General features: G+C 49.9%; 1 protein-coding gene across 1 annotated transcript; it reads left to right on the forward strand.

Annotated features, from left to right (window-relative positions):
- Positions 1-169: 169 nt before the first annotated feature.
- On the forward strand, positions 170-26139 carry CAPN1 (calpain 1). The gene is made up of 22 exons (XM_052662463.1): positions 170-297; positions 1012-1279; positions 1435-1504; positions 1752-1870; positions 3459-3592; positions 3679-3847; positions 4678-4761; positions 5108-5193; positions 5555-5629; positions 5762-5922; positions 17031-17212; positions 18103-18114; positions 20889-21100; positions 21199-21238; positions 21803-21868; positions 21948-22005; positions 22967-23031; positions 23443-23511; positions 23737-23815; positions 24598-24714; positions 24931-24989; positions 25378-26139. Exons 2-22 carry the CDS (start codon positions 1013-1015, stop codon positions 25402-25404), a joined length of 2151 nt encoding a protein of 716 aa, XP_052518423.1. The 5' UTR covers positions 170-297; position 1012; the 3' UTR covers positions 25405-26139.
- Positions 26140-26557: the final 418 nt, after the last annotated feature.

A 26557-nucleotide genomic window follows, 5' to 3' on the forward strand; every position in this document is an offset into this window, starting at 1 on the left:
AGGCGCTGGCCCCTCCCCGGGGACGAATCTGCCTTTGACTAATTTGTCCTCTCGCGGAGTTGGCCCGGCGTCTGCGGAGGAGGGCCGGGGAGATACCGTGAGTTAGAGAGATCGTCGGAGAAGGTGCCCGGAGAGAAGGGAGGGCGGAGAGGAAGCGCGGTGGAAGCCCGAGGAGGAGAGAAGGGAGGGGCGGAGGAGGGCGGGGAGGAGCGCTCTTCCTGGTTGGGCCCTGTCCTCAGTTGCCACCCGGGAAGCCAGCGCAGGGACCGCAGCGACCCCCCAACACGCTTCCCCCAGGTAAGGAGGGTGAGGCCGGCCCGGCGTTCCCCCAGCTTGGCCTGGATCCCGGCTGCGGGGCTGCCTTTCCCCCGGGCTCTCTGAGTGCCTGCGACGGGGCGGGGGCTCGGGAACCGCAAGGCTCCGGAGCCCGCCCCAGGCTGCGTTCCTCACTGTCTCCAGAGGCTGGGCTGGGGGCTGGCGGGAGGGGAAAGGACTGAGGCCGAGCCTCCCTGATCCTTCAACCAGTCTCAGGAGCCTGGGGAGGGGAACCCCGGACTGCCTGGACTTATCACCCCCCAAGCTGGGAAGGGGGCTAGTGCCTAGGAGCTTGGCTAGGCTGGGGAGAGGGGCATTCAAAGAGGGTTTGCCTCGGGGTCTCCCACCTTCCTCGTTCCTTGTGCTATTATCTCGGGCCCCGCCCTTCCCCACCTGACTGGCTGACCGCAGGCCTGCAGACCCGGGACAATGGGAGTCTGGGAACGGAGAGGTGGTAGCACTGGGTGGGGGTAGGGAGGTGGTGGCCAGCGCACCTGGGGGATGGGAAGCCCCCTCTGGTGGATTCTGGGAGCAGAGAGGTATGGCTGCCAGCCCTAATTTAGTGAGGAGGTGGGGAAACCACAGGCTTGGGGAGAAAGGATGGCAGCGGGCCAGAGAGCAGTGTTAGATAGATAGGAGCCCCAGCTCTAGGCCTGGGAAGGCCTGGGTTCTGAGCAGGGCCCCTCTGTCCCACAGGATGGCCGAGGAGTTCATCACTCCGGTGTACTGCACCGGGGTGTCTGCACAAGTGCAGAAGCAGCGGGCCAAGGAGCTGGGCCTGGGCCGCCATGAAAATGCCATCAAGTACCTGGGCCAGGATTACGAGCAGCTGCGGGTTCACTGCCTGCAAAGGGGGGCCCTTTTCCGTGATGAGGCTTTCCCCCCAGTGCCCCAGAGCCTGGGCTTCAAGGAGCTGGGCCCCAACTCCTCCAAAACGTATGGCATCAAGTGGAAACGTCCCACGGTGAGAGGGGCCACCCTGGATGGGATTCAGTTTACCCCCTTCCTGAGTGAGGAGTGGGAATAGGACGCCAGGGTCCCTCGAGTGGGGTCTGGGATGGCTGGGTTCCAGTTTCTAGGAGGGGCTGGCCCAGAGACAGGACTCTGGGTCTCTTGCAGGAGCTGTTCTCAAACCCTCAGTTCATCGTGGATGGAGCCACCCGCACAGACATCTGCCAGGGCGCACTGGGTAGGCCCTGGGGGATTCCGAGTGTGTTTTCCGTAGTTCCCTGTGCCCGTTCCTTCCTGCTCTGCCTCAGCCTCTCCCTCCTGCAAGCCCGAGCAGGTTCTGGCTCTCAGTGCTGGGGCTGGTTTGCCCAGATTCCTGGGTCTTTTCTGTAAGTTGAGGGGTACCCTGCCTGGGGAGTCCCAGGTTCTCCGCAGTATGGCACTCACTGGGCGAAGAGTAGATCTGACATGGATCCTTCCCATCCCAGGGGACTGTTGGCTTCTGGCTGCCATCGCCTCCCTTACCCTCAATGACACGCTCCTGCACCGAGTAGTTCCACATGGCCAAAGCTTCCAGGATGGCTACGCGGGCATCTTCCATTTCCAGGTGAGGAGCCCCACATGCGCCTTGGACAAAGAGGGGGGCGGTGAGGGAGAGAGGGGTAGCAGGCAACGGAGATGGGCTTGGGGACCCTGAAGTTAGGGTGACTCAGGGCCGCACCTTGCGGGGCCAGCTCACCCACCTCCCCGAAAGTATTTGACCTCTTGATTCCATCTCAAGTCTGTCATGTGTGAGAATCTATCGTGTGTGAAATGGTTGGGCAGGTATTTCAGCTGGCAATCTTCCTGGCTGGTTGTGCACACTAGAGAAAAAAAAGTGTTTAGAAGAGGAGAAAATTCTCTGGGTTATGTCCTGTGGGACAAACCCTTTTCCTCCCCAAGGTCTCAGTTTCCCTGTCTGAAAAATAGTGTTCTTCTGGGGAAAATCGGCCATCACCTGTGGTCATCTACACCCTTGGCCTCAGTCTTTCCCGGACCCTCTCACCCCCAACTCCTCCGACGCTCAAGTCAGTCTCCAGCCACTGAGAGAGCCCTGCGGAAAAGAAAGACTCTGGATAAAGTTTATTTAAAGCAGCTTTTCCTGATGCTGTTTGAGCACAGGACCCACTTTCAAATTACACTGATGAATTCTCAGTAGGCTCGTTTTGGGGAAGAGACACGCCAGCAATCCTGGGTGAGAACCTCTGGCGCCGGTGTCCTCTCCTTCCGTCTGGTCAGGGAGCGCCTTGCCCCCTACTTCATCCTCACCCGCCTTGGCGCATATGGCTTGACTTGCGGGACCCACAGTGCGGCGCGCACTACTGGGGCCAAGTGCGGCACCTGCCCGCGCTGGTCCGCAGGGGCGTGGCCTCGCTGCCCTTTCCCCACCCTCTCCTCGTACTCCTCCAATCCGTTCCTCCGCGGCCTCTGATTGGCCCGTTCACTTTCTCCACGGTGCTGTGGGCGCACCTCCTCCCTTTTGCCCCATTGTTTTGCACACTCACGGCCCCCAGTGCTGTAGCACAGAGTCACTTTTGGCCTGGAATAGGGGGAAGTCCTTCCCTCACTGGGAAACTTGCCTTTCAAGGCATCTTTGAAGCAAGCCCGCGATTGTGGGAATCCTGTCCTCCTTGGGGTTGAAGGATCTAGTTCCCGCGTCTTCATTCCACACCTAATTTACCTATGTATCCCCACCCCCCTACACACACACGCACACACCCGCATTTTCATTCCACATCTAATTTACCTAGGTATCCCACTCTCCACACACACACACACACACACACACACACACACACACACCCTGGCCTAGAATGGTGGGAGGGGGAAAGTCTGGGGTCATGGTAGAGTCAAGGTTTAAGGGCTTTGCAACATCTCTGTACCTGAAGAGGCACCTTGGTCTGTTTCAAAAATATGAACAATGCTGCCTTACAAGCGTTACCTTCCTAATCTTGTTTAGTTTTCCCATTAGGAAGGCATTACTCTTCCCTTTTGTGGAGGGGGAAACAGGCTCGGAGAGGGCGACTTGCTCAGATCCCTGTGTCTAGGATGCATGGCCTAGAATCAGGTATCTAGTGAGTGGCAGAGCTGCTGAGGCCTGACCTTAGGCCCGAGGGATCTCAAAGCAGGGATTCACCGTGCCCCTCCTCCCCCAGCTGTGGCAGTTTGGTGAGTGGGTGGATGTGGTGGTGGATGACCTGCTGCCCACCAAGGACGGGAAGCTGGTGTTCGTGCACTCTGCCCAAGGCAACGAGTTCTGGAGCGCCCTGCTGGAGAAGGCCTATGCCAAGTGAGTAGGGGCCCAGGGACAGCTCCAGGCCACGCCTGGGTTGGGGTTCCTGCTCAGTGCAGAGTGTTGACCTGGGCCGCCCACAGGGTGAATGGCAGCTACGAGGCCCTCTCAGGAGGCAGCACGTCTGAGGGCTTTGAGGACTTCACCGGCGGAGTCACCGAGTGGTATGAACTGCGAAAGGCGCCCAGCGACCTCTACAACATCATCCTCAAGGCCCTGGAGCGCGGCTCCCTGCTGGGCTGCTCCATCGATGTAAGTGCCTCCCCCATCCCGGGACCTGAGTCTCCTAGCGGTTCCTTCTCTCTACTCAGCCCAGCCTCAGACGTGCCACGGGCTTGGCTCCAGACCCTGTCCTTTGCTTCACACCATCCCCGGATCCTCACCCAGCCTCGCTCATCACTTCAGTCCTGTCCTCCACCTCCATGCCTGGCTTCCTCCTGGTCCCCAAAACCTCAGACCTCAGCATGTTTTCCGACTTCCTCTTTCCTGTCATGAGGGGCCATGCCCATGCACTGTCCAGTTCACAGCCTGGCCTCAGCTCCTCCTGAGTCCCAGTTCCTGTGGGCCCGAGACTCTCCATTCGTTCCTTCAGTTGCTCTTCTGTTCCCTGACTTATCTTCAGACCTCCCTCATCCTTGATCTCGGCCTCCACCCCCACCATCACTGCATTCTCCACTCTAACGCTGCCACCATGCTCTTCCCCAGCCTACCCGACTCTAGTCTCTGCTCACCCCTCTTCTCCGCCTCCCTGAGTCCCTCCACATGAGGTCCTCTGAGGATCTCGTGGCTCCTGGGTGAGGGGAGAGGCTTTGCATGGCTGTATGTTTGTGTTCACGCATGTTTGCCCAGGGTCTGGCCAGCTCTGGCCAAAAGCAGTGTCAGTGGGGTGCACAGGCCCCCTCACCAGCAGTAACATTGGTGGAGTAGCCAGCAGCTCCCCCTCCCAGGGACTGAGAAGGGGTCAGGGGTCCTGCCCATCGCTCCCAGTAACTGTGGGTGTATGCAAGGGAAAGCCAAGACTCGGGGCTCATCTCCTGAATGAGGGTGGGGACAGCAGCCACAGCCCATGTGTCTTTCTGCAGATCTCCAGCATTCTGGACATGGAGGCTGTCACCTTCAAGAAGCTGGTGAAGGGTCACGCCTACTCTGTGACTGGGGCCAAGCAGGTACCGCCCCAGGTGGAGGTCTTCCCCAAAGGGTGGTTCCAGCCTCCTTGCCTCTCTGGCCTGTGGCCAAGGCTGTGGGAGAGGCCGACTCTCCCCATGACCTTCAGCAGCACCTTTCCTATCTCCCAGGGACTCTCGCCCAAAGATGGTTATCTTGACCCACCCTGATTTACTGTACTTTGTGTGTAGAATTGCCTCTCTCAGCAGTTTATGCCCAGACAGGCTTCTCAGCTGTGCTTCCAACGGTGGGTGCTGGGTGCTGAGTTGGGCTCTGAGGATGAGGTGGCGGGAAGGGGTGTCAAAGTGTGTGCCAGAAGCAGACACTGATGTGAGCTCTGGGGAACAGGTGAACTACCAGGGCCAGATGGTGAACCTGATCCGGATGCGGAACCCCTGGGGCGAGGTGGAGTGGACGGGAGCCTGGAGTGACGGGTGAGGGGCCGTGGACGCTGGCCGGGGAGGCCTGGGAAGACTGTTCAGTGCCACTGGCATTTCTGCTGGGATCTCTGCCAGCCCACAGTGGACTCAGGCTTGAACAGAGGGGCCCATCTGCGTGTGACTGGGTCTGGGGACTCTCCTGGCAAAGCTCAGGCTGTGCGTGTGGGCGGCTGTGCCCACCTACGAGCATCCTCGGGGCGTCTGACCCGGCCCTCATAAGATAACCCCTGGGACTGGGGTCTCTGGACATGACCTTGTGGAGGCCTCCTGAGCCGGGCCAGGGAAGGACAGGCCCCAGGGATAGAGGCTGGGCAGGTCGGTGGCCGCCAGCCCTGGCAGTGCCCTTTTCCCGCAGCTCCTCGGAGTGGAACGGCGTGGACCCTTACGTGCGGGAGCAGCTCCGGATCAAGATGGAGGATGGGGAGTTCTGGTGAGCAGCCCCCTCCTCAGTCTGAGTGGGCACCCCAGCTCCCAAGCCCCCTCCCCCCCCGAAAGCCAGCTGTGCCATGTCTCTCGATGCCCCGCCTGGGCACCCTGGTTCACTCTCACCTCGACCCCCCAGGATGTCATTCCGAGACTTCATGCGTGAATTCACCCGCCTGGAGATCTGCAACCTGACACCTGACGCGCTCAAGAGCCAGAGGTTCCGCAACTGGAACACCACCCTGTACGAGGGCACCTGGCGGCGGGGGAGCACCGCGGGGGGCTGCCGCAACTACCCAGGTAACCTGGGGGGTGGGGTCCTGGGCCCTGCTGCCCTGGACAAAACGTATCTTCTCTCTGAGCCTGTTTCCTCACCTGTAAGATAGGGGTAGTTGTGCTGGTTTTGCAAATTTGCTTTGAGGATGAAAAAGTGTCAATTCCCAAGAGCCACCTTTGACTGCCTTGCTGGAACCTGAGCTCAGGGTGCGGACAGAGGAGACTTCCTTGCAGCCCGGCCACCTCCTGTCACTCCTCCTTCCGGGCCTTCCTCCTGGCCCGCTGTCTCCCTCCTTGGTCCTTCTGTCGCCTTTCCCTGGGGTCCATGGGTATCCTTCCTCTCCCACCCTGCCTTCTCTTCTTAGCAGGTTAGCATCCTCATCCTCCTCAGGTTGGAGTCAGCATTTTGATGCTGTCCCTGCAAACACTCAATTTTCTTGGCTCCTAGCTCCCTCTGGTCCTCTTACCTGGCACACCCATAATCCTGATTGAACCTTCTTGACTGGCTCCAGAACCGCTGACCGGGCCTGGAGAGAAATCACACGCTTGAGGCAGTATTTTCCCTGTACACTCACAGCCACAGACCTCAGATGTGCACTTTCTGTGGCCCCAGCAACTCCACTATTCGTATGTTCCCAGTCTCTCCTCAGACCTGCCTCCACTGTCAGTGGTTTCCGATGTCACAGGACACCCCCGTAGTCCCACCTCCAAGGCCCCCAGCCTGTCTGGACCTGTGCCCATCTTTGCTGCCTCCCTGCCTGCGACAGAGGCGGAACTGTCCCCGCTCAGGGGCACCCTGCCCTCCACCTCTGCTCTAGACTCTGCTCTCCTTGGGCTCCTTCACCCGCTGCCTCTCTCTCTCCGGGTCACAAGGGAGAATGGCCTGCCTCTGGAACCCACTTCCCTGCTTGTTTCTCTGCTCCCCTTCAAAGTGAAGTTTCTCAAGATGGCCAGCCTCCCCATTTCCTTCCTCACAAAGTTCAGTGCTTAACCCGCTCCAGTCCACCTGGCGTCCCCACCACGCTGCCGCGGCTGCTCCTTGTCCGCTTGGGTTTTGCCAAACCCACCACTGCAGCTCTCTTCTCGTGTCCTGCCCCCTCCCACAGTTCTCAGCCTGGCTCCCAGCCCTCTGTGTTCTTCTCCCTCGCAGGAACCTAATTTCAGTTCTTCCCCAAACAGATGACCACTGTTTTCTGTACCATTTACTGAGAAGTCTGTCCTCTCCCTGCAGGTCCAGCCCTGTCATAAGTTCCCACGTAGCTGGGTCTGTTTCTGAGTTGCCTTTCTGTCCCTCGGCCTATCTCTTTGCTACTGCCGCACTGGTTTACTTGCTATAGATTTAAAAGTCCTGGGACTTGGCTGTGGTCCCGTGGTGAAGATTCTGTTTCCAGTGTAGGCAGTGCGTGTTTGATTCCTCGTTGTGGAACTCAGATTTATAAATCCTGAAATTGGGCAGGATGAATTCCTTCTTCAAGAGTCTCTTAGCTCCTCTTGCTCTTTGCTTCTGGTTTTCTTTTTTTGGTTTTGTTTTATCTGTGTGAATTTTAGGATCAGTTTATCAAGTCCTACAAAAAGCCCTTTTGAGATTTTAATTTGGGATTGCATAGACCAATTCAGGGAGAATTGACATCTTTCCAATCTTGATTCTTCTTATCCAAGAATGTGCTATGTCTATTTTTGTCTTTAGTGTCTTTCAATAAAGTTTTATAATTCTCATTGTAAAGGGCTTATACCTCTGTTGAGATTTGTTCCTAGATACTCTATCAGCTTGTTGCTGTTGTAAATAGTATCTCTTTTTAAATGACATCTGCCAGGTCATTGCTGATACTGTAGTATGCAGCTGACCTTTTAGGTTTATTCTACATCTGGCAAGCTTGTTAAACTGTAATGAATTTTACTCATTTTTCTGTATTCTTTTTGGTTTTCTAACTGACAGTATAGCATCTGCCAATAATGATAAATTTATTTCTTTTCCAATGCTTATAACTTTGGTTACATATTCATTCTTGTTTAATGTGCTGGCCAGGCTTGCTGCATGCCCACTAGGACTCACTATGTTCTGGTCTTACCCCTCTCTCAAAGGAAAAGTTTTTACTATTAAACGTTGACTGTAGATTCATCACTACAAACTTTTCTACTCTAGGTTTTTGTGTGTGTGTATATGTACCTTTTATCAGAGTAATGAAACTTAATGTTATGAAATAACTTTATTATTAGAATTAGCTGTTTTAAATTACCTGTTAAAACAATAAGTTACATTGATCACTTTTCTCACATTAAATTAACCTTACATTCCTGAGATAAAACAACAGAGTAGTGATATAAATTTTTTATACAATAATTTTACATCCACGTTCATGAGTGAGGTTTGCTAATAGTTTTCTTTTCTCATGCTTACTTTATTTAGTTTTGATATGGATGCTATATTTGGCTGGCAAAGTGAACTGGGAAATGTTCTGTCTTTTCCTGTTTTTCTGGAAGAGTTTGCATAAGGTGGGGATGGTTTCTTGCTTGAATGTTTGGTGGAACTGGTCTAGAAAACTACCAGGCCTGCTCTTTTATGTGACGATTAACTTTTGATATTGAGTATCTTTTAAGGTCATTGAATTTTTCAGATCTTCTACTTCCTCTTGAAACTATTTTGAAGAGTTTTATTTTCTAAGAGTTCATCCTTTGCATCTTGTTTTCTCAATTAGTAACGAAGTTATCCTTAATATACTATACCTCATCTGTAATGATAACATCTCTTTTATTCATTGTCTCTTTTGTCTGTTAATCCTATGAAGGGTTTGTCAATATAAGTCTTTAAAATAAAATGATTTTTTACTTTATTCTTTATAGTATTTTTTTCCATATTATGAATCTTTCTTGCTTGTTATTTCATTCATCTGCTTTCTTTGGATTTATTTTTAGAATTTACTTTATGACATTTTTTTCCTTCCAGTTTCATTGTGATATATTGACATTCAGCATTGTATAAGATGTACAGCATAATGATTTGATTTATATACATCGTAAAATGATGGCCACACTAAGTTTAGTGAATATCCATCATATCATATAGATACAATATTAAAGAAATAGAAAAAAATGTATTTTTTCCTTATGATGAGAACTCTCAGGCTCTTAGAATGTACTGTTAGCAACTTTCATATCTAACATACAGTAGTGCTCTATTTATTATGCTATACATTGTATCCCGAGTATTTATTCATTTTATAACTGGAAATGTGTACCTTTTGACCACCTTCATCCAATTCTGTCTGCCTCTACCCCTCGCCACTGATTACCACAAATGTGATCTCCTTTGAGTTTCTTTCTCCTATTCAGTAGGCAGTCTTTTCATTTTGTTGCTGTGCAGAAACTTTTCAGTTTGATGTAGTCCCATTTGTTTATTTTTGCTTTTGTTTCCCTTGCCTGAGGAGACAGATCCAAAATAATATTACTGAGACCGATGTCAAAGACTATATTGCCTATGGCTTCTTCTAGAAGTTTTATAGTTTCAGGTCTTACATTTAATTCTTTATTCCATTTTGAGTTTATTTTTGTATATGGTGTGAGAAAATTGTTGAGTTTTGTTTTTTTTTTTTTATGTAGCTCTTCAGATTTCCTAACATCATTTATTGAAGAGGCTATCTTTTCCTCATTGTGTATTCTTGACTCCTTTGTCATAGATTAATTGCCCATATAAGTGTGGGTTCATTTCTTGGCTCTCTGTTCTGTTCCATTGATCTGTGTGTCTGTTTTTATACCAGTATCATATTGTTTGTTTGTTTTTTTTAAAGAACCCAAATAAATCCTTTGTTCTTATTAGCAGTTTTCTATATTTTTTCAGTTGACAATACATGGTGTCCAAAGTGGGCTGCAAAGCAACCTGTGCAGACTGTTTTGATTACTGTAGCTATGTAGTATAGCTTGAAGTAAGAGAGTGTGCTACCTCCGGTTTCGTTCTTCTTTCTTAATATTGTTTTGGCTATTCAAGATCTTTGTGTTTCCACACAAATCTTAGAATTATTTGTTCTAGGCTGGTTAAAAATACCATTAGTATTTTAGTAGGGGTTGCATTGAATCTGTAGATTGTCTTGGGTAGCATGGTCATTTTAACAGTATTAGTTCTTCCAGTCCATGAGCATGGTATTGCTTTCCATTTGTTTGTGTCCTCTTTAATTTCTTTCATCAGTGTCTTGCAGTTTCCTGAGAATAGGTCTTTTATCTTCTTACTCAGATTTATTCCTAGGTATTTTATTCTTTTTGATGCAATTGTAATTTTATGACTTCTTCAATCAGATTCTTACTTCATTAATTTTTTTCTGTGTGTACCTTTGAGTTATACAATTTTGATATATAATGTTTTTAAGAATTGTAATATAATTTGCATTCTATAAAATTTACACTTTTAATGGGTACAATTCAGTGGTTTTTAATATATTCACAATGCTATATAATCATCACCATTACCTAACTCCAGAACATTTTCACTATCTGCAAAAGAAATCTTATATCCATTAGTAGTCACTCCCTAACCCTCTCATTCACCAACCCCTGGTAACCACTAATTTAATTTTGTCTTTATAGGTTTGCTGTTCTGGACATTTCATAAAAATGGAATCATGCAATATGTGGCCTTTTGTGCCTAGCTTTTGCCCCTGAGCATTGTGTTTTCAAAGGTCATTCATGTTGCAGGATGATCAATACTTCATTTTCAAGGTTGAATAATATTCCATGACATGGATATACTGCATTTTGCTCATTCACTCTTCAGTTGATGAATTGCTTTCAGTTTGGGGGTATTGTGAGCACGCTGCTCTAAAGACTTCTGTACGTGTGTTTGTATGAGCATACGTTCTCTTAGGTCTGCAAGTAGGAGTGAGATTTTCAGGTTGTGTGGTAGCTCCATGTTTACCTTTTCGAGAAACTGTGATCTGTTTTCCAAAGTGGGAGCACTGTTTCACATTCCTCCTCTCAATGCATGAGGGTTCCAATTTCCCCACATCCTTGTTTTTTTTTCCACATCCTTGTTAACACTTATTGTCTACCTTTTTTATGATAGCCATCCTGGCTGGTATAAAGTGGTATCATGTTGCAGTTTTAATTTGCATTTCCATAGTGACTAATAATGTTTAGTATATTTTCATGTATTTATTGGCCATTTGTGTATCTTTTCTGTGATGTCTATTCAAATCGTTTGCCCACTTTTAGATTGAGTGTTTGTCTTCTCATATATTCTTCATACATATATTTATATTTTCTGGATGTGAGCCTTATGAGGTAGATGGTTTGTGTGTATTTTCTCCCTTTCTGTTGGATGTCTTTTCATTTTCTTGACAGTGTTTTTGAAGCACCAAAGTTTTTAATTTTGACGATACCCAATCTTCTATTTTTTCTTTTATTGCTCATGCGTTTGGTGTCATAGCTAAGAATCCATTGCCAAATCCAAGGTCATTTATCTTTGCATTTTCTTCTAAGAGCATTATTAGTTTAGCTGTTATATTTAGGTGTTGACCTATTTTGAGTTAGATTTTGTTTATGGTGCGGGATAGGTGCCCAATTTAGTTCTTCTGATTGTGGAAACCCAGCTATCCTGGGATCTGTTGAAAAGACTATTCTTTACGCATTGAATGATCTTGTCACCCAGTGGCCAATGGCCTTTTAGGTATGGATTTACTTTTGGTCTCTCTGTTCTATTCCTTTAGTCTATGCGTCTGTTTATTCTTATTCCAATATCACACTATTTTGATTATTTTAGCTTTGTAGTGAGTTTTGAAATCAGGAGGTATGAATCTTCCAACCTTGCTCTTTTTCAAGATTATTTTAGCTCCTGGGCCCCTTAAAATTCCACATAAATTTGAGGATCTGCTTTTCATTTCTGTGGTAATTTTGATAAGGATTGCATTGAATCTGTGGATTACTTTGAGTATTGTATCTTTTGACTTTTCTATGTCTTTTTTAATTTGTTTCAGCAAAGTTTTATAATTTTCAGTGTATAAGTCTTTCAGCTGCTTGGTGAAATTTATTCTTAGGTATTTTACAGCTTTGGATGCTGTTATAAACATTGTTTTCTTAATTTCCTCTTTGGGTTTTTTTTCATTGTTGGTGTATAGAAACACAACTGTTTTTTGTGTCCTGATGTAATTTGCAACTTCACTGAATTTGTTATTAATTCTAATATTCTAATTTTTCAGGCTTTTCTATACAGGATCATGTCATTTGCAAGTAGAGATAGTTTTTTTCTTCATTTTTAATTTGGTTACTTTTTCTTTTTCTTGACTAATTGATCTAGCTAGAACTTGCCGTACAATGTTGAATAATAGTGGTGTAAGTAGGCATCTTGTTCCTGATCTTAGAGAGAAAGCTTTCATTTTTTTTCACCACTGAACATATTACTTAAATGCTCTTAAATGCCCTTTTTCTTATTGAGGAAGTTCTCTTTTATTCCTAAATTTATGTACGTTCTTGTCATGAATTTGTGTTGGATTTTCTAAAGTGCCTTTTCTGTCTCAGTTGAGATGGTCATGTATTTTTTTCCCCTTTGTCCTATTAATGTGATGTATTACACTGGTTGATTTTCTTATATTGGACTGTTCTCACATTCTTGGAATAAATCTTCCATAGCATGTAATCTTCTTAATAAACTGTTGGATTTGGTTTGCTAGTATTTGTTGAGGATTTTTATATTGCTTCATGAGTGATACTGGTCTGTCATTTTCTCTTCTTATGATGTTTTTATCTGGCTTTGGTGTCAAGGTAACGCTGCCCCATAGAATGCGTTTATCTCAAAGAAATAGTAATGTAAATGAGAAATCACATACGATAGTAATTAAAACACTGTGTACCTATATTAAAAAAGAACTCAAAACAATAGCCTAATTTTCTACCTTAAGGAACTAGTAAATGGGCAAACTAATCCCAAGGCAAGCAGAAGAGACAAATAAATGAAATAGAGAAACGATAGAAGAAAATCAATGAAGCCAGCAGTCGGCCGGCCCCGTGCAGTGGAAACGTGGCATCCTAACCACTGGATTGCCAGGGATACCCTATTTTATTGTTGATTCATAATTTAATTTCCTTGCATTCAGAAAATATGATCTATATAAGTCATAACTTTGAAATAAACAGAAGCTGGTACAATGGCTCAGGGTGAGTATTCAGCTGTTCTTAAAAAGACTGGCGAACACTTTCATGTTGTGTACTGTGTGCTAAGCACTTCTGTAAATATTTAAAATATAATCTACTTAACTTTCACACTGACCCTATGAGGGACGTACTATGTTATCACTATTTTACAGATGAAGAAAGTGAGGCACAGAGAAATTAAATAGCTTACCAAAGTCACTAGTAAGTGGCTGAGCTGGGATTTAACCCCATCTGGAGTCTGTTTTCTTAACAGGCCTGTTCGCTTGACTATTCTCTGAATGTTAGAGGGAATCTTCTACAATTGTTCATAGTATCAAACTTACTATTTTGTCTGCTTAATCTATCAATTACTGGAAGAGGGATAATAAAAATCTCACACCGCCCTGTTGGCTTTGCCAATTTCTCCCTTTATTTCTGTCAATTATTTTTCTTTACAAATATCGAGCTATGACTTTAGGTGTATCAAGTTTAAAATTGTTTTAAGTTCCTAGTGAGTTAAACTTTTTTTATTTTCCAGTGCCCACCTTCATCTTAGTAATTCTTTTTACTTTGAAGTCTGTTTCAGTCTGTGTGACTATGCTGTTCCAGTTTTCTGTTGATTACTGTTTTTGTGGTATGTCTTGTTATACTCTTTGATGTCTGATCTTTCTATAGCTCAGTGTTTTAGTTATCTCTTATAAATAGCATATGACTTTTTTAATGGTCAGATTTGGAAAACATTGTCCTTTGATTGGAAATTTTAATCCATTTACATTCATAATGTTACTGATATATTTGTATTTAGTTCAGCAGACTTACTATGCATTTTCTGTTCATCCCTCCTGCTGTGCCTTCTTTTGGAGTGAGTTTTTTTTCTTTTCTGTCTGCTAGTTTTTCCCTCTATGAGTTTGGAAGATATAAGAGCTTGCTTAATAAGTTCCAAAGTTAGTTGGTCAGTATCTTTACCCTCTACCTGAACAGTGTAATGTATAAAGACCTGAAAATGTTTCAGCTGGATCACATCCTCTTTTTATTCAATCTGTCTTTAGCTAGCATTTTAATCCTGAACTATTTCCTGCCTGTCCTAAAGTAAGCACCATCATCATCCCCATTATTTGATATAATCCATGTTTGTTTGAGTACCCACATAATATTAGTATTTTTGCTCGCCATACTCAGACCTTTCACCTGAGATCTTTTTAGTCTGTCTGCAATATATCCTTCTGAATTTATTTTAGTGAGGGTCTTTGGTAATAAATTTTCTCAGAACTCGTGTAAAATGCCTTTGTGATGTGCTCATTCTTGGTGATTCTCTAGATGCTGAATCTTGAATCGACATTACTTTCGCCTCCCTGGAGATGCTATTCCTCTTCACTCTGCTCCCACTCTTGTGTCTGAGTCTGGAATCTGCCCATCTACCATGTCTTCTGAAATGTTTGTCTTTCCTCTTTTAAGATTATGTTTCTTTGATATTCTTCAATTAGACAATGATGTGTTGAGTTGGGGATTCTGTTTTGGATTTGTTGAGCTCCCTGTATATGAAGATGGATGTTGTTCAGCAATTCTAGAAAATTCTTAGCCGTGCTCTTTCAGAATACCATTTTCCTAGTCTCTTTATTTTCTGCTTTGAGAATGCCAATCAAATGTAAGCTAGACTTCCTCAGTCAATCCTCTAGATCTCTTAACATCTCTTAAATGGTCCTTCTCTGAATCTCCCTAGATTGCATTCTGGGCAGTTTCTTTAGATCCATTCTCAATTCACTTGAATTTTCTTTTTTGCAGTTGGTTAAACTTTCCAACAAATACTTAATTTCACTTTTATTTCTGGACGTGTTAGTGGCTTTTTTCTAATCTGTTCGTTCTTGTTCATATATTCCAGCTTCTCATTTATTTCTTCAGACGTAGTAAGCTTAGTCTTTCATAGTCCATGTCCGATCATTTCAGCGTCTGAAGTCTTGGCAAGCTGTTTTTCATGGTGTCAGTCTCAGCCGTCATGAGGTTTGTCCACTGTGGCTGCTTGTTCTCAGCCTTGAGAGGTTTTTGGCTTATTTGACCTAGAAGTATGTGGGAATTCTTTGAGTTCTTAGATGAAGTTAAGTTCCTCGAGTGTTTCTGCCAGTCACCTAGGATACTCCAAAGCCATGACTCCGAAAAATAAATTCTCTCAAGTTTTTTTTTCACCTCATGGGCAGCATGAATTAAAACTGCAAGCTCATGAGAAGGCTGCTTATGGTTGTAAATTCTCAGAGAATGCTTTCCTTCCTCCCGGTGGTTTTATTTTCTTTCATACTTCCGCTGCGGGCATTCCTCACAGAGCTCCCAGTTTTATTGCTGGGATCTCCTTTCGGACTTTGCCTCCTGCCCTTGTACCCAGGCAGGACTCAGGGTCTCTATGAGTCCACAGAAGTCCTTCGGCATTATTTACCTTTCATGGCTCCCAGTTTTTATTTTTTTTAAATAGCTTTATTGAGATAAAATTCACATACCATATATTTCACCCATTTTACAGCGTAAAATCCAGTGTGGCCATTGCTGTATTCATAGAGTTGTAAACCCATTATCACATCAATTGTAGAACATTTTCATTACCCCCAAAGAAGTGCTGCACACTCCTGGCTGTTACTCCCAAGTCACTTCTCCCCCTTATTTCTATCCTACCACTCATCTACTTTCTGTCTCATATGGATTTGCTTGTCCCAGAAAATAATTTCATATAAATGGAATCATACAACATGTGGTCCTTGGTGACTGGCTTCTTTCACTTCGCATAATGTCTTCAGTGTTCATCCACGTTGTACAGCATGTGTCCAATTCCTTTTTTGAATAATATTCCATTATTTGGTTATATCACATTTTGTTTAAATTGGGTTGTTTCTATCATTTGTCAGTTATAAATAATGCTACTTTGAACAGTCACATACAAGTTGTTTGTGTGGACATATATTGTCATTTGGGGGAGGAAGTGGCAACCCACTCCAGTATTCTTGCCTGGAGAATCCCATGGCCAGGGGGAGCTTGGCAGGCTACAGTCCATGGGGTCGCAAGAGTCAGACATGACTTAGTGGCTAAACCACCACCACCACCTGTTGTCATTAGTCTTGGAGATACATACGTACATGTACGTATATATACACACACATACATACATATTCCTAGGAGTGGGATCACGGGGTCATGTGATAATTCTATGTTAAACCATTTGAGCAACCGCCAGATTATTATGCAAAGTAGTTGAACCATTTTATGTTCCTACCAGCTGTGAGGTTCTGATTTCTCTATACCCTCACTTATGATCTATCTTTTTGATTAATGTTCATTTGGTATGTGGGGGAGGGAATGCTGGACTTACTGGTGCCTTTAAAAGGAGGTTTTGTATTTTCTGTCCAGCACTTTGCTGTTCTAGTCGGGGGGGTGGGGCGCGGGGTGGTTCAGGCAGCTGAATTACTAAACAGCCAGAAATGCAAGGCTCCCTCAGCCCTGTGGCCCCCCCCCTGCAGACCCTCTTTCTCTGCCCCTGCTCCAAGTCACTGTCTACACAGCAGCCACCTTCTAAAACCCTAATCCAGTCACACCCCCTCCCAGTACAGACCTGTCAGGGGGTCTTTTTTACTCCCTGATTCAATCCACACTTCTTACCTCTGCCACCATCCCAGACCCCCTTTGCTCACTGGAGCCTCCGCTGTGGGTCTTCTTTCTCTTTCTGCCTTGTCCTGCTTCCCAGGCCTTCTCCTTCAGGTCTCAGCTCACAGGTCACCTGGAAGATTCCTTTGCTGCCCAACTCCAGCTTGCTTTCTTTGTAATTGCCCCATTCACTAGCCTGACTTGCTTGCGCTTTGCCTCTCCTCTGGAATGTGAGCTCCCGAGGGCAGGGACTTTGTGTTTCTCCTCTGCACACATGTCACCTGGCACACGGTGGACACAGCGACATTTGTTGAATGAACACATGCAGGAGGGAAGGCTTGATGGGAGGCTGCTCTCCTCCGCCTCTCCTCTGATCCCTGCCTCTCTACCTCCTGCAGCCACTTTCTGGGTGAATCCCCAGTTCAAGATCCGGCTGGAGGAGACGGATGACCCAGACCCCGACGACTACGGGGGTCGCGAGTCAGGCTGCAGCTTCTTGCTCGCCCTCATGCAGAAGCACCGCCGTCGAGAGCGCCGATTCGGCCGTGACATGGAGACCATAGGTTTTGCTGTCTACGAGGTGAGCAGGCGGAGCGGATCGCGCGCAACGCGGCAGAGAAAGCGGCCTCCCGGCGAGCTCCACCAGGGGGCGCCAGTGGGGGGGGGGGTCTCCGGAGGACTTGGTGACACCTGCCAATCATGGTTCAACTGGGGCCAGTCACACCCCTGAGGTGCACAGTCCTAGACCTGGCCTTGGGGAGGCACCTGCTGAGGCCCTCCACCAGGACTAGGGCAGCCAGGGGCCTAAAATGCTTCCCAGAAGGCGGATAGTGAGTGAGGAAGATGTTTAGCCAGGAGAAGGGAAGATCCTGAGATTCTCCCTGTCCTCGGAGGCCAGCAGGCTGCTCTTGGGCAGACCTCTGGCTTAGCTGACGCCTGGGAGACAGACCGCCTGGCTCAGTTTCAGAAAGAAGTGGGCGAGTGGTCTGCCCTGGAGGAGTAGTGAGCGCCCCATCTGGGAAATATGGAAGCAGATGCTGGCCATGGAGGACCCTGCCACATACTCTGTATTCGTGACAGACAGACACTTCTGGATCTCCCTGGTGGGGGTGAAGGACAGTCACAGCCTCTGCCCAGGCCCACAGCCCCCCTGACAGCAAATTCGTGTGGATGTCTGATGTCGCTGGGCTGGAGGACTTTGCAGTTGTCCCTGCAGGGGGCAATCCTGGAGACTCCGGTTCAGAGCTGAGGTGCAGGGCATTCCAGGGACCAAGAGGGCCCCTCCTGGGGTCCCTCTCTGGCATGAAAACAGGTCTGAGGCAACAGTAGCCCCAGGCCCAGCCCTAACCCTCCTGGTCTCCCCATCTTGTCCTTTTCATCTGAAGAACTCTGGGCCCCTGTGTGGCACACACCACACTCCCTGCCCCTGGGCCAAGCGTGTATCTCTAACTCCCCTCATTTCTCCGGCAGGTCCCTCCGGAGGTAGGTGTGGCACCTGACTCACCTGGATTTACACACCCTTGAACACACGTGGCCCGATGCTGCCCAGAGGGAGCGGGACAGCGGCACGCCCGCATGTAGAGAGCTAAGACACCACCCCCTCTGGGGGCTCACACAGTGCCCCCACCCCCTGCCCACTATTTAGTGGGCAGAGCAAACACTGTTCTCCTGTGTGTCAGAGCAGGTAACAAGTCAGGAGGCTGGATTTGAACCTTGACCCTCAGAGCCCTGCCTGAACCACACCCACAAGGCTCTTCCTGTCTGACTCTACACTGAGGACATCTGGGACCCTGGTTGGGAACAGGGTAGTGAGTGGGCTGTGTTCTGTGCCCTTGAGCAAGTTGCTTAAGCTCTAAGCCTCATGGGCTCCCATGAGCTTAAATGAGGTGCTTGTGTAGAGGGCCCTGCAGTGTCTTATATGGGAAACTCCTGGTAAGGAAGATAAGAAAGTTACTTCATGGTGTCATCAGTCAGTTCAGTCGCTCAGTCGCGTCCAGCTCTTTGCGACCCCATGGACTGCCAGGCTTCCCTGTCCATCACCAGCTCCCGGAGCTTACGCAGATTCATGTCCATCGAGTTGGTGATACCATCCAACTATCTCATCCTCTGTTGTCCCCTTCTCCTCCCACCTCCAATCTTTTCTAATGAGTCAGTTCTTCCCATCAGGTGGCCAAAGTATTGGAGCTTCAGCTTCAGCATCAATTCTTCCAATGAATATTCAGGACTGATTTCCTTTAGGATGGACTGGTTTGATCTCTTTGCAGTCCAAGGGACTCTCAAGAGTCTTCTCCAACACCACAGTTCAAAAGCATCAATTCTTCAGCACTTAGCTTTCCTTATGGTCCAATTATCACATCCATACATGACTACTGGAAAAACCATTGCTTTGACTAGATGGACCTTTGTCGACAAAGTAATGCCTCTGCTTTTTTAATAAGCTGTCTAGGTTTGTCATAACTTTTCTTCCAAGGAGCAAGTGTCTTAATTTCATGGCTGCAGTCACCATCTGCAGTGATTTTGGAGCCCAAGAAAATAGTCTGTCACTGTTTCCATTGTTTCCCCATCTATTTGCCATGAAGTGATGGGACCAGATGCCATGATCTTAGTGTTTTGAAAGCTGAGTTTTAAGCCAGTTTTTCCACTCTCATCAAGAGGCTCTTTAGTTCCTCTTTGCTTTCTGCCATTAGGGTCTTGTCATCTGCATATCTGAGGTTGTTGATATTTCTCCCTGCAGTCTTGATTCCAGCTTGGGCTTCATCCAGCCCAGCATTTCTCATGATGTACACTGCATATAAGTTAAATAAGCAGGGTGACAATATACAGCCTTGACGTACTCCTTTCCCAATTTTGAACCAGTCTGTTATTCCAGGTCCGGTTCTAACTGTTGCTTCTTGACCTGCATACAGATTTCTCAGGAGGTTGGTAAGGTGGTCTGGTATTCCCATCTCTTGAAGAATTTTCAGTTTATTATGATCCACATAGTCAAAGGCTTTGGTGTAGTCAATAAAGCAGATGTTTTACTGGAATTCTCTTGCTTTTTCTATGATCCAATGGTTGTTGGCAATTTGATCTCTGGTTCCTCTGCCTTTTCTAAATCCATCCTGAACTTCTGGAAGTTATTGTTTCACGTGCTGTTGAAACCTAGCTTGGAGAATTTTGAGCATTACTTTGCTAGCATGTGAGATGAGTACAATTGTGTGGTAGTTTGAGCATTCTTTGGCATTGCCTTTCTTTGGAACTGGAATGAAAACCAACCTTTTCCAGTCCTGTGGCCACTGCTGAGTTTTCCAAATTTGCTGGCATATTGAGTGCAGCACTTTCACAGCATCATCTTTTAGGATCTGAAATAGCTCAGCTAGAATTCTATCACCTCCACTAGCTTTGCTTGTAGTAATGCTTCCTAAGGCCCACTTGACTTCGCATTCCAGGATGTCTGGCTCTAGGTGAGTGATCACACCATCGTGGTTATCTGGGTCATGAAGATCTTTTTTGTACAGCTCTTCTGTGTATTCTTGCCACCTCTTCTTAATATCTTCTGCTTCTGTTAGGTCCATGCTGTTTGTGTCCTTTATTGTGCCCATCTTTGCATGAAATGTTCCCTTGGTGTCTCTGATTTTCTTAAAGAGATCTCTAGTCTTTCCCATTCTGTTGTTTTTCTCTATTTCTTTGCACTGATCACTGAGGAAGGCTTTCTTATCTCTTCTTGCTATTCTTTGGAACTCTGCATTCAAATGGGTATATCTTTCCTTTTCTCCTTTGCCTTTCATTTCTCTTCTTTTCTTAGCTATTTGTAAGGCCTCCTCAGACAACCACTTTGCCTTTTTGCATTTCTTTTTCTTGGAGATAGTTTTGATCACTGCCTCCTGTACAGTGTCACGAACCTCTGTCCATAGTTCTTCAGGCAGTCTGTCTCAGATCTAATCCCTTGAATCTATCAGTCACTTCCACTGTAGAATCGTAAGGGATTTGATTTGGGTCATGCCTGAATGGTCTAGTGGTTTTCCCTTAGTGTCTGCATTCACCTCCGTGGTGTATCCTCCCCTTGCCCTTGTGCAGTAGGCAGGCTCTTCCACCCATTTTACAGATGAGGAAGCAGGCAATGTGACTCATCAGGGTTGGGCCGCCTGCGGGTGGCTGAACCTTGACCCAGCTTTCTGGCCCGTTGGCCAGAACCTGGAGCCTGAGGTCTGGGTCTGGGGGCAACTCCTAAGGGTGGGCTGAGCTGCAGCCCCCACTTCCTCCTCCCTTCCCACCAGCTGGTGGGCCAGCCGGCCGTGCATCTGAAGCGAGACTTCTTCCTGGCCAATGCCTCCCGGGCCCGGTCTGAGCAGTTCATCAACCTGCGGGAGGTCAGCACCCGCTTCCGCCTGCCGCCCGGGGAGTATGTGGTGGTGCCCTCCACCTTCGAGCCCAACAAGGAAGGCGACTTTGTGCTGCGTTTCTTCTCAGAGAAGACCGCAGGGACCCAGTAAGTAGAAAGCCCTCCCCCAACTCCCCTTTCCTCCCGCCACACCCTCGCTGCCCCTACCCAAGTTGACTGGCCCCTCTCTCTCCCACCCTCTGCAGAGAGCTGGATGACCAGGTCCAGGCCAATCTCCCTGATGAGGTATGTGCCCTGCCCCCACCCTGGGTGCACGATGGGGACCTGGGTGTCCTGTGTCTCGGTCTCTAGCCGGCAGGGCAGAGCCCCTCCTGGCAGGAGCCATACACATCCCTCACTTGCCAAGCACTTTACAGCTTGCAAAGGACTTTGTGATAGTAATGGCGCCGGGCCCCTGGGTTCTTGCTCCCTGCAGGGTCTGTGCTGAGCTGTTTACCTGGGTTACTCAGTTTCCTCCATAGCAACCGTGTCAGGGCGCTGTCACCATCTCTCCTCTCAGAGGGAAACTCAGGTTCAGAGAGGTTAAGGAATTTACCCAAGGTCGCGCAGGAGGGATCCAGCCTCACCCCTCATCATTGGGCTGAACTTCCGTCTCCACGTTTAGACTACACGAGTTCTAGACAGGAGTAGAGTAGGGGCTGGGTTCCCATTTTACAGATGAGGAGAGTGAGGCTCTAAAGTGAAGTGACACCTAGCTGATGAGTGCTCCCAGCCCTGCCTGCCGCTGCTGGCTGCGCAGAGGCCGGGCTGGGGCGCCCCTGACCTGCTCTCCCCGCCTTCTCTCTCCAGCAAGTGCTCTCAGAAGAGGAGATTGATGAGAACTTCAAGTCTCTCTTCAGACAACTGGCAGGGGAGGTAGGCTGGGCCTGGTGGCGGGTGTCCGGGGCACCGAGGGGTTTCCCCAGGGCAGGTGCCATCCTCCCTCTCCCCTCAGGACATGGAGATCAGCGTCAAGGAGCTGCGGACCATCCTCAACAGGATCATCAGCAAACGTGAGCGTTCCTGGGAGGCTGCTCTCCACCCCGTGTCCTGCCTCCACGCCCCCAGCCCCCGTTCCTCCAGACTCCAGGATCTAGGCTTCTCCTACCCTGGGCTGAACCCAACCCCTCGGTCTTCGAGGGCGGGCACCCTCCACTGCGTTTCAGAGCCCTGCTCACCCCGCCTTTTCCTCCTAAATTCCTCTTGCCGGACCCCATTCTCTGTGCCTGAGCTCCAGGCCCTGGTGTGATTAGGAACTTAGCTGGGGAGTAGGCCAGTGGTTAAGAATCCACCTTTGATCCCTGGCCAAGGGGCGACAAAGCCCTTGCGCCACAACTGGAGAGTCCATGTGCCGCAGGGAAGATCCCTCATGCTGCAACTAAGGCCTGACGCAAATAGATAAATAGATGGATATTTCCAAAAAGCAGCAGCTTAGTTGGCTGGTGGCACCTTAGGGCCAGTGTGCCAGCCCCCTTCCTCCCAGAAGGCAGGTGACAGGTGCCTGGCTTCACTCCCCAATGTACACAACTGAAGGCAGCTGCCTTTCAGCCTTCCCTTTGCCCCCACCTCTGACCTCTGACCTCCGACCTGTGTCCATGATTTTCCCTCAGCCCAGAACCCCTCTCTCCTGCTCTTCTCACCCTTCGGGACCTGCAGCAGCCCCTAGCCCTGCCGTGACCACCTTCCCTCCATGTTTCTGCTGCATTTACTTCACTTCTGTCTAGCATTGTTCCTTTTTACCCGCATCTAATCGTGGTGTTGATGTGGCTGTTGGGTCAGCGGCTTGATTACTAGAGTACTTTAAACTCCTTTTTCTGATGATAAAAACAATCCTACGCACCTCCTCAGCTAGATTTTAGATACCAGGGGACAGGAATGGTGCCTCCCTGCCCCTCGTCCTACCCAGTGCGCCCAGCGTGGGGCAGGCTGGGGACGCTGGCCGGGTTAAGGTGTTGAGACTGGTCTTTCTTGCAGACAAAGACCTGCGGACCACGGGCTTCAGCGTGGAGTCCTGCCGCAGCATGGTCAACCTCATGGATGTATCCTCCTGAGCAGGGCCCGGGGTTGAGGTGTCCGCATAGGAAGGGCTCGGGTTGGGATGTCGGCATAGGAAGGGCTCTGGGTGACCCGTCCCAGGAGCAGCGCAGGGAAAAGGGACAGGTGTGGACAGGGCAGTTCCTTCTTCCTGGCATCCTCCCCTTGACTGGGGGGAAACTGAGGTGCAGGGCTATGTCAAGTGACAGGGGAGGGCCTCATCTACAGGCTGGCACTCGGTGAACACCCCTCCCGCCTACCCCAATTCAGGCCTGGCCTTGGGCGGCTCCTGCAGCTTCTCCCCTCCCCTCCCTCGGGTTTCTCTCCACGGCCAGTCTCCCCTCCCCTCGTGCTCAGTACTCGCTCACCCGGTGTCTGGTTTAAGCTGTAGAGTTTTCTTCTTAACCGCCACCCAGCGCGACGGCAATGGCAAACTGGGCCTGGTGGAGTTCAACATCCTATGGAACCGGATCCGGAATTACCTGGTAGGTGGTTCCTGCCGGCAGCACCCTCCCCTCTTCTTCGGCGTCAGTCACAGCAGGCGGCAGGCCTCCGGTTCCCAAGCCCTCACGCTGGCTTCTGCCCTTCCGAGCCCACGTGTCCCAGTGGGTCACCCCCTCTCCGCCCCCCCACCCTCGTTAACCCTCCACGCTGGGCGGATAGGAAGGGCTGGATGCCTGCTGAGCCCTCTCCCTCTGCCCCCACCCCAGTCCATCTTCCGGAAGTTTGACCTGGACAAGTCGGGCAGCATGAGTGCCTACGAGATGCGGATGGCCATTGAGTTTGCAGGTGAGGCCTGAGGGCGGGCAGGACCTGTGGAGCCCCCAGGGAGATGGCCCCGGGTCTCTTCCCTGACAGTTCCCAGGGCAGTGGCCCACCCACAGGGCCTTGTCAGTGGGTGGGGGTGGGGGTTGTTGATGGCAATGGTGGAGAAGTGATAAACAGCCATCTACTGCCTTTTTCTCCTGGTGACTGTTAGCATTTCCTTTTGTCCTCACTAGACTTCCCTGGTGCCTCAGAAGTTAAAGCGTCTGCCCGCAATGCGGGAGACCTGGGTTCGATCCCTGGGTTGGGAAGATCCCCTGGAGAAGGAAATGGCAACCCACTCCAGCACTCTTGCCTGGAGAATCCCATGGACAGAGAAGCCTGGTAGGCTATAGTCCACGGGGTCACAAAGAGTCAGACACGACTGAGCGACTTCACTCACTTCAGTTTGTCTCACTGCAGGCTGCTGAGGATAGGGTCTTTTATTATCCCATTGAGCACAGAGAAAAGTATCTGCTCAGATACTGGATACTGGAGCCACACAGCCAGGGAGAAGTGTAGCCGGCCTCCAGGGGCTCCAATGGGAGCCAAACAGTGCTCACCCTCATAGTCCCACTTGAGGATGAGGCCAGGCCTTTCCGAGCAGATGAAACTGGACCTATGGGCCCTGATGGCCAGCTCCTGGGTGGGGCATTCTGGGTCCTCAAGCTTTCTCTGCCCCCGCGCCCAGGGTGGGGGCTCACTCCGCCCAGCCTTCCGTCCCCCTTCCTGCACTTCCCGGGGCCTCACCTGCTCTCCTGGGCCAGGCTTCAAGCTCAACAAGAAGCTGTACGAGCTCATTATCACCCGCTACTCGGAGCCAGACCTGGCCGTGGACTTTGACAACTTCGTGTGCTGCCTGGTGCGGCTGGAGACCATGTTCCGTGAGTGTCCCCATGGGCGCCCCCTTCCCATGAGGGTCTTGGGGAGTGGAGCTGGGGGTCCACACAGTCTGAGTGCCAGGAGATGAGGAGTAGGGAGGGAACTTTGGAGGGGGCTCTCGGGCAGCAGGGGAAGGTGGAGGGTGAGGCTGGAGGTGCGGCTGGCCCTCGAACTCGTGTCTCACCAAGCCCTCCTCCCATCGTTTCTTGAACACACAGGGTTTTTCAAAACTCTGGACACCGATCTGGATGGAGTGGTGACCTTTGACTTGTTTAAGGTGGGACTCTCCTCTGGTTGGGTTGGGGAAGGCACTCAGGGGCAGTGGGTTTTTCTCACCCGCCCCCCCACCCCGGGGTGGGGCTGGAGCCTGTAGCCTCAGAGTCAGCCCTGAGGCTGGCCGCCTGCGTCCTGCATGGACACAGCAAGGATCTCTGGTTTCTGAGGGTGGGGGCAGGAAGGCCCAGGCCCCTGGAGGCCTGCACAGGAGCCAGCAGCCTGGGCTCCCGGGTAGAGGAGGTAAGAGTGGCCCCCTCCCCAGGAGGGTCCCTCTCCCTCCTGCCCTTGACAGAGGGAGGAGGCGGCAGCTCCTGAGCCATGGAGCTGGGAGGCGGGACTTGGGGCTTCTGCTCTGGCTGACTGCTCGCTATGCCCTCTCTGCCCGGCAGTGGCTACAGCTGACCATGTTTGCATGAGGCAGGGGCTCGGGCCCCTTGCCGTGCTCCTCTGCCCTCCTCGTCCGCCAAGCCACTCCTTCCTGCGACGCCACGCCAGGCCACACCAGCTGCAAGTGCCTTCCTTGGAGCAGGAGGCGGCCTCGACCTCCTGTCGCCTCTCCTCTCAGCCGCTGCGGTTCGTTTGCTATGGGCAGAGCCATGGGGCCCTCCCTGCCTCCACCAGGCGCACATGGACTCCTCCAGCCCCTCCGGTCGCCAGACCAGGGAGGCAGCTTTCGCTAGTTCCTGCCTCAGGATGGGGCTCCCCGGGGAGCTGGGGGCCGCTGGCCTCCCTCATCCTGACGTGTCCTCTCTCCTGCCCCCACAGGCCACCCATCCGCCCCCTCCCCCACCTGCACACTTTATAACCACTAGCTCCGCAACAGTCTGCAGTTTAGACCTGTGGAGCCCCCTCCCAGCTGGGGCCCCCTCCCCAGGACTGGGAACGCCTGTTCGTGCCTGTGTGGAAGCCAATGCTCCCCTCTGCCCCATGACCCCCCCAGCCTGTCCCTGCCAGCTGAAAGAAGCAGCCTAGCCTGGGAGGTGGTCAGGCCTTCCCTCCCTCCCTCCCACTCTCCTTTTTTATATTGGTGATTTTAAAGGGGACTCTGTGGGGACTGAGTTACGGGGATACCAGAGGCACCTGGGCATGGGGTGGGAGGGGTCTCATGTTTACATGTGGAGAAACCCCAAACAATAAAGGAAAAGACCCCACTTTTGTCTCTGGAGTATGTTTCTGCCTAAACCTGCTGGCCCATGAGGGCACCTTGTCCTGCCCCCTGCCCTCTGTCTCCTTCCCCATTGCCCCAGTGGCTGGCACCTCTGCTGGAGTCCTAGGCATCTGGTGGGGGGGGGGCAGGGCAGGGGTGGGGCCATACTGCTGAGGTCCCACATGGCCCTGCTGGTCCTCCGTGCCCCCCTCCTCTGAGCCCTTACCCCTTCATTCCCTGCGCATTCTGCAGGGAACACAAGGCTCTGGCTGAGACCCAAAGCCCTACTTAGCACCAGCCTGACCGCCAGGAAGCTCCCCAGAGCACAGAGCCTCTTGGAACTCTTCTTGAGGCTGGGGGAGGGGAGTTGCCCTGTGACCCAGACACCTGTGGTTTATATAAGCTGTTCCAGCCCTAAGGAT

The sequence above is a fragment of the Budorcas taxicolor genome, chromosome 25 (genome assembly GCF_023091745.1).
Source record: "Budorcas taxicolor isolate Tak-1 chromosome 25, Takin1.1, whole genome shotgun sequence".
Lineage (NCBI taxonomy): Eukaryota > Metazoa > Chordata > Mammalia > Artiodactyla > Bovidae > Budorcas > Budorcas taxicolor.

Bases quoted from the DNA above. Each gene is read 5' to 3' on its own strand.
- CAPN1 (XM_052662463.1), top strand. From the start codon at position 1,013: ATGGCCGAGGAGTTCATCACTCCGGTGTACTGCACCGGGGTGTCTGCA. The intron at 1,505-1,751 runs GTAGGCCCTGGG...TTCCCATCCCAG, and splicing joins CATCTGCCAGGGCGCACTGG to GGGACTGTTGGCTTCTGGCT. The intron at 23,512-23,736 runs GTAGGTGGTTCC...CCCCCACCCCAG, and splicing joins ACCGGATCCGGAATTACCTG to TCCATCTTCCGGAAGTTTGA.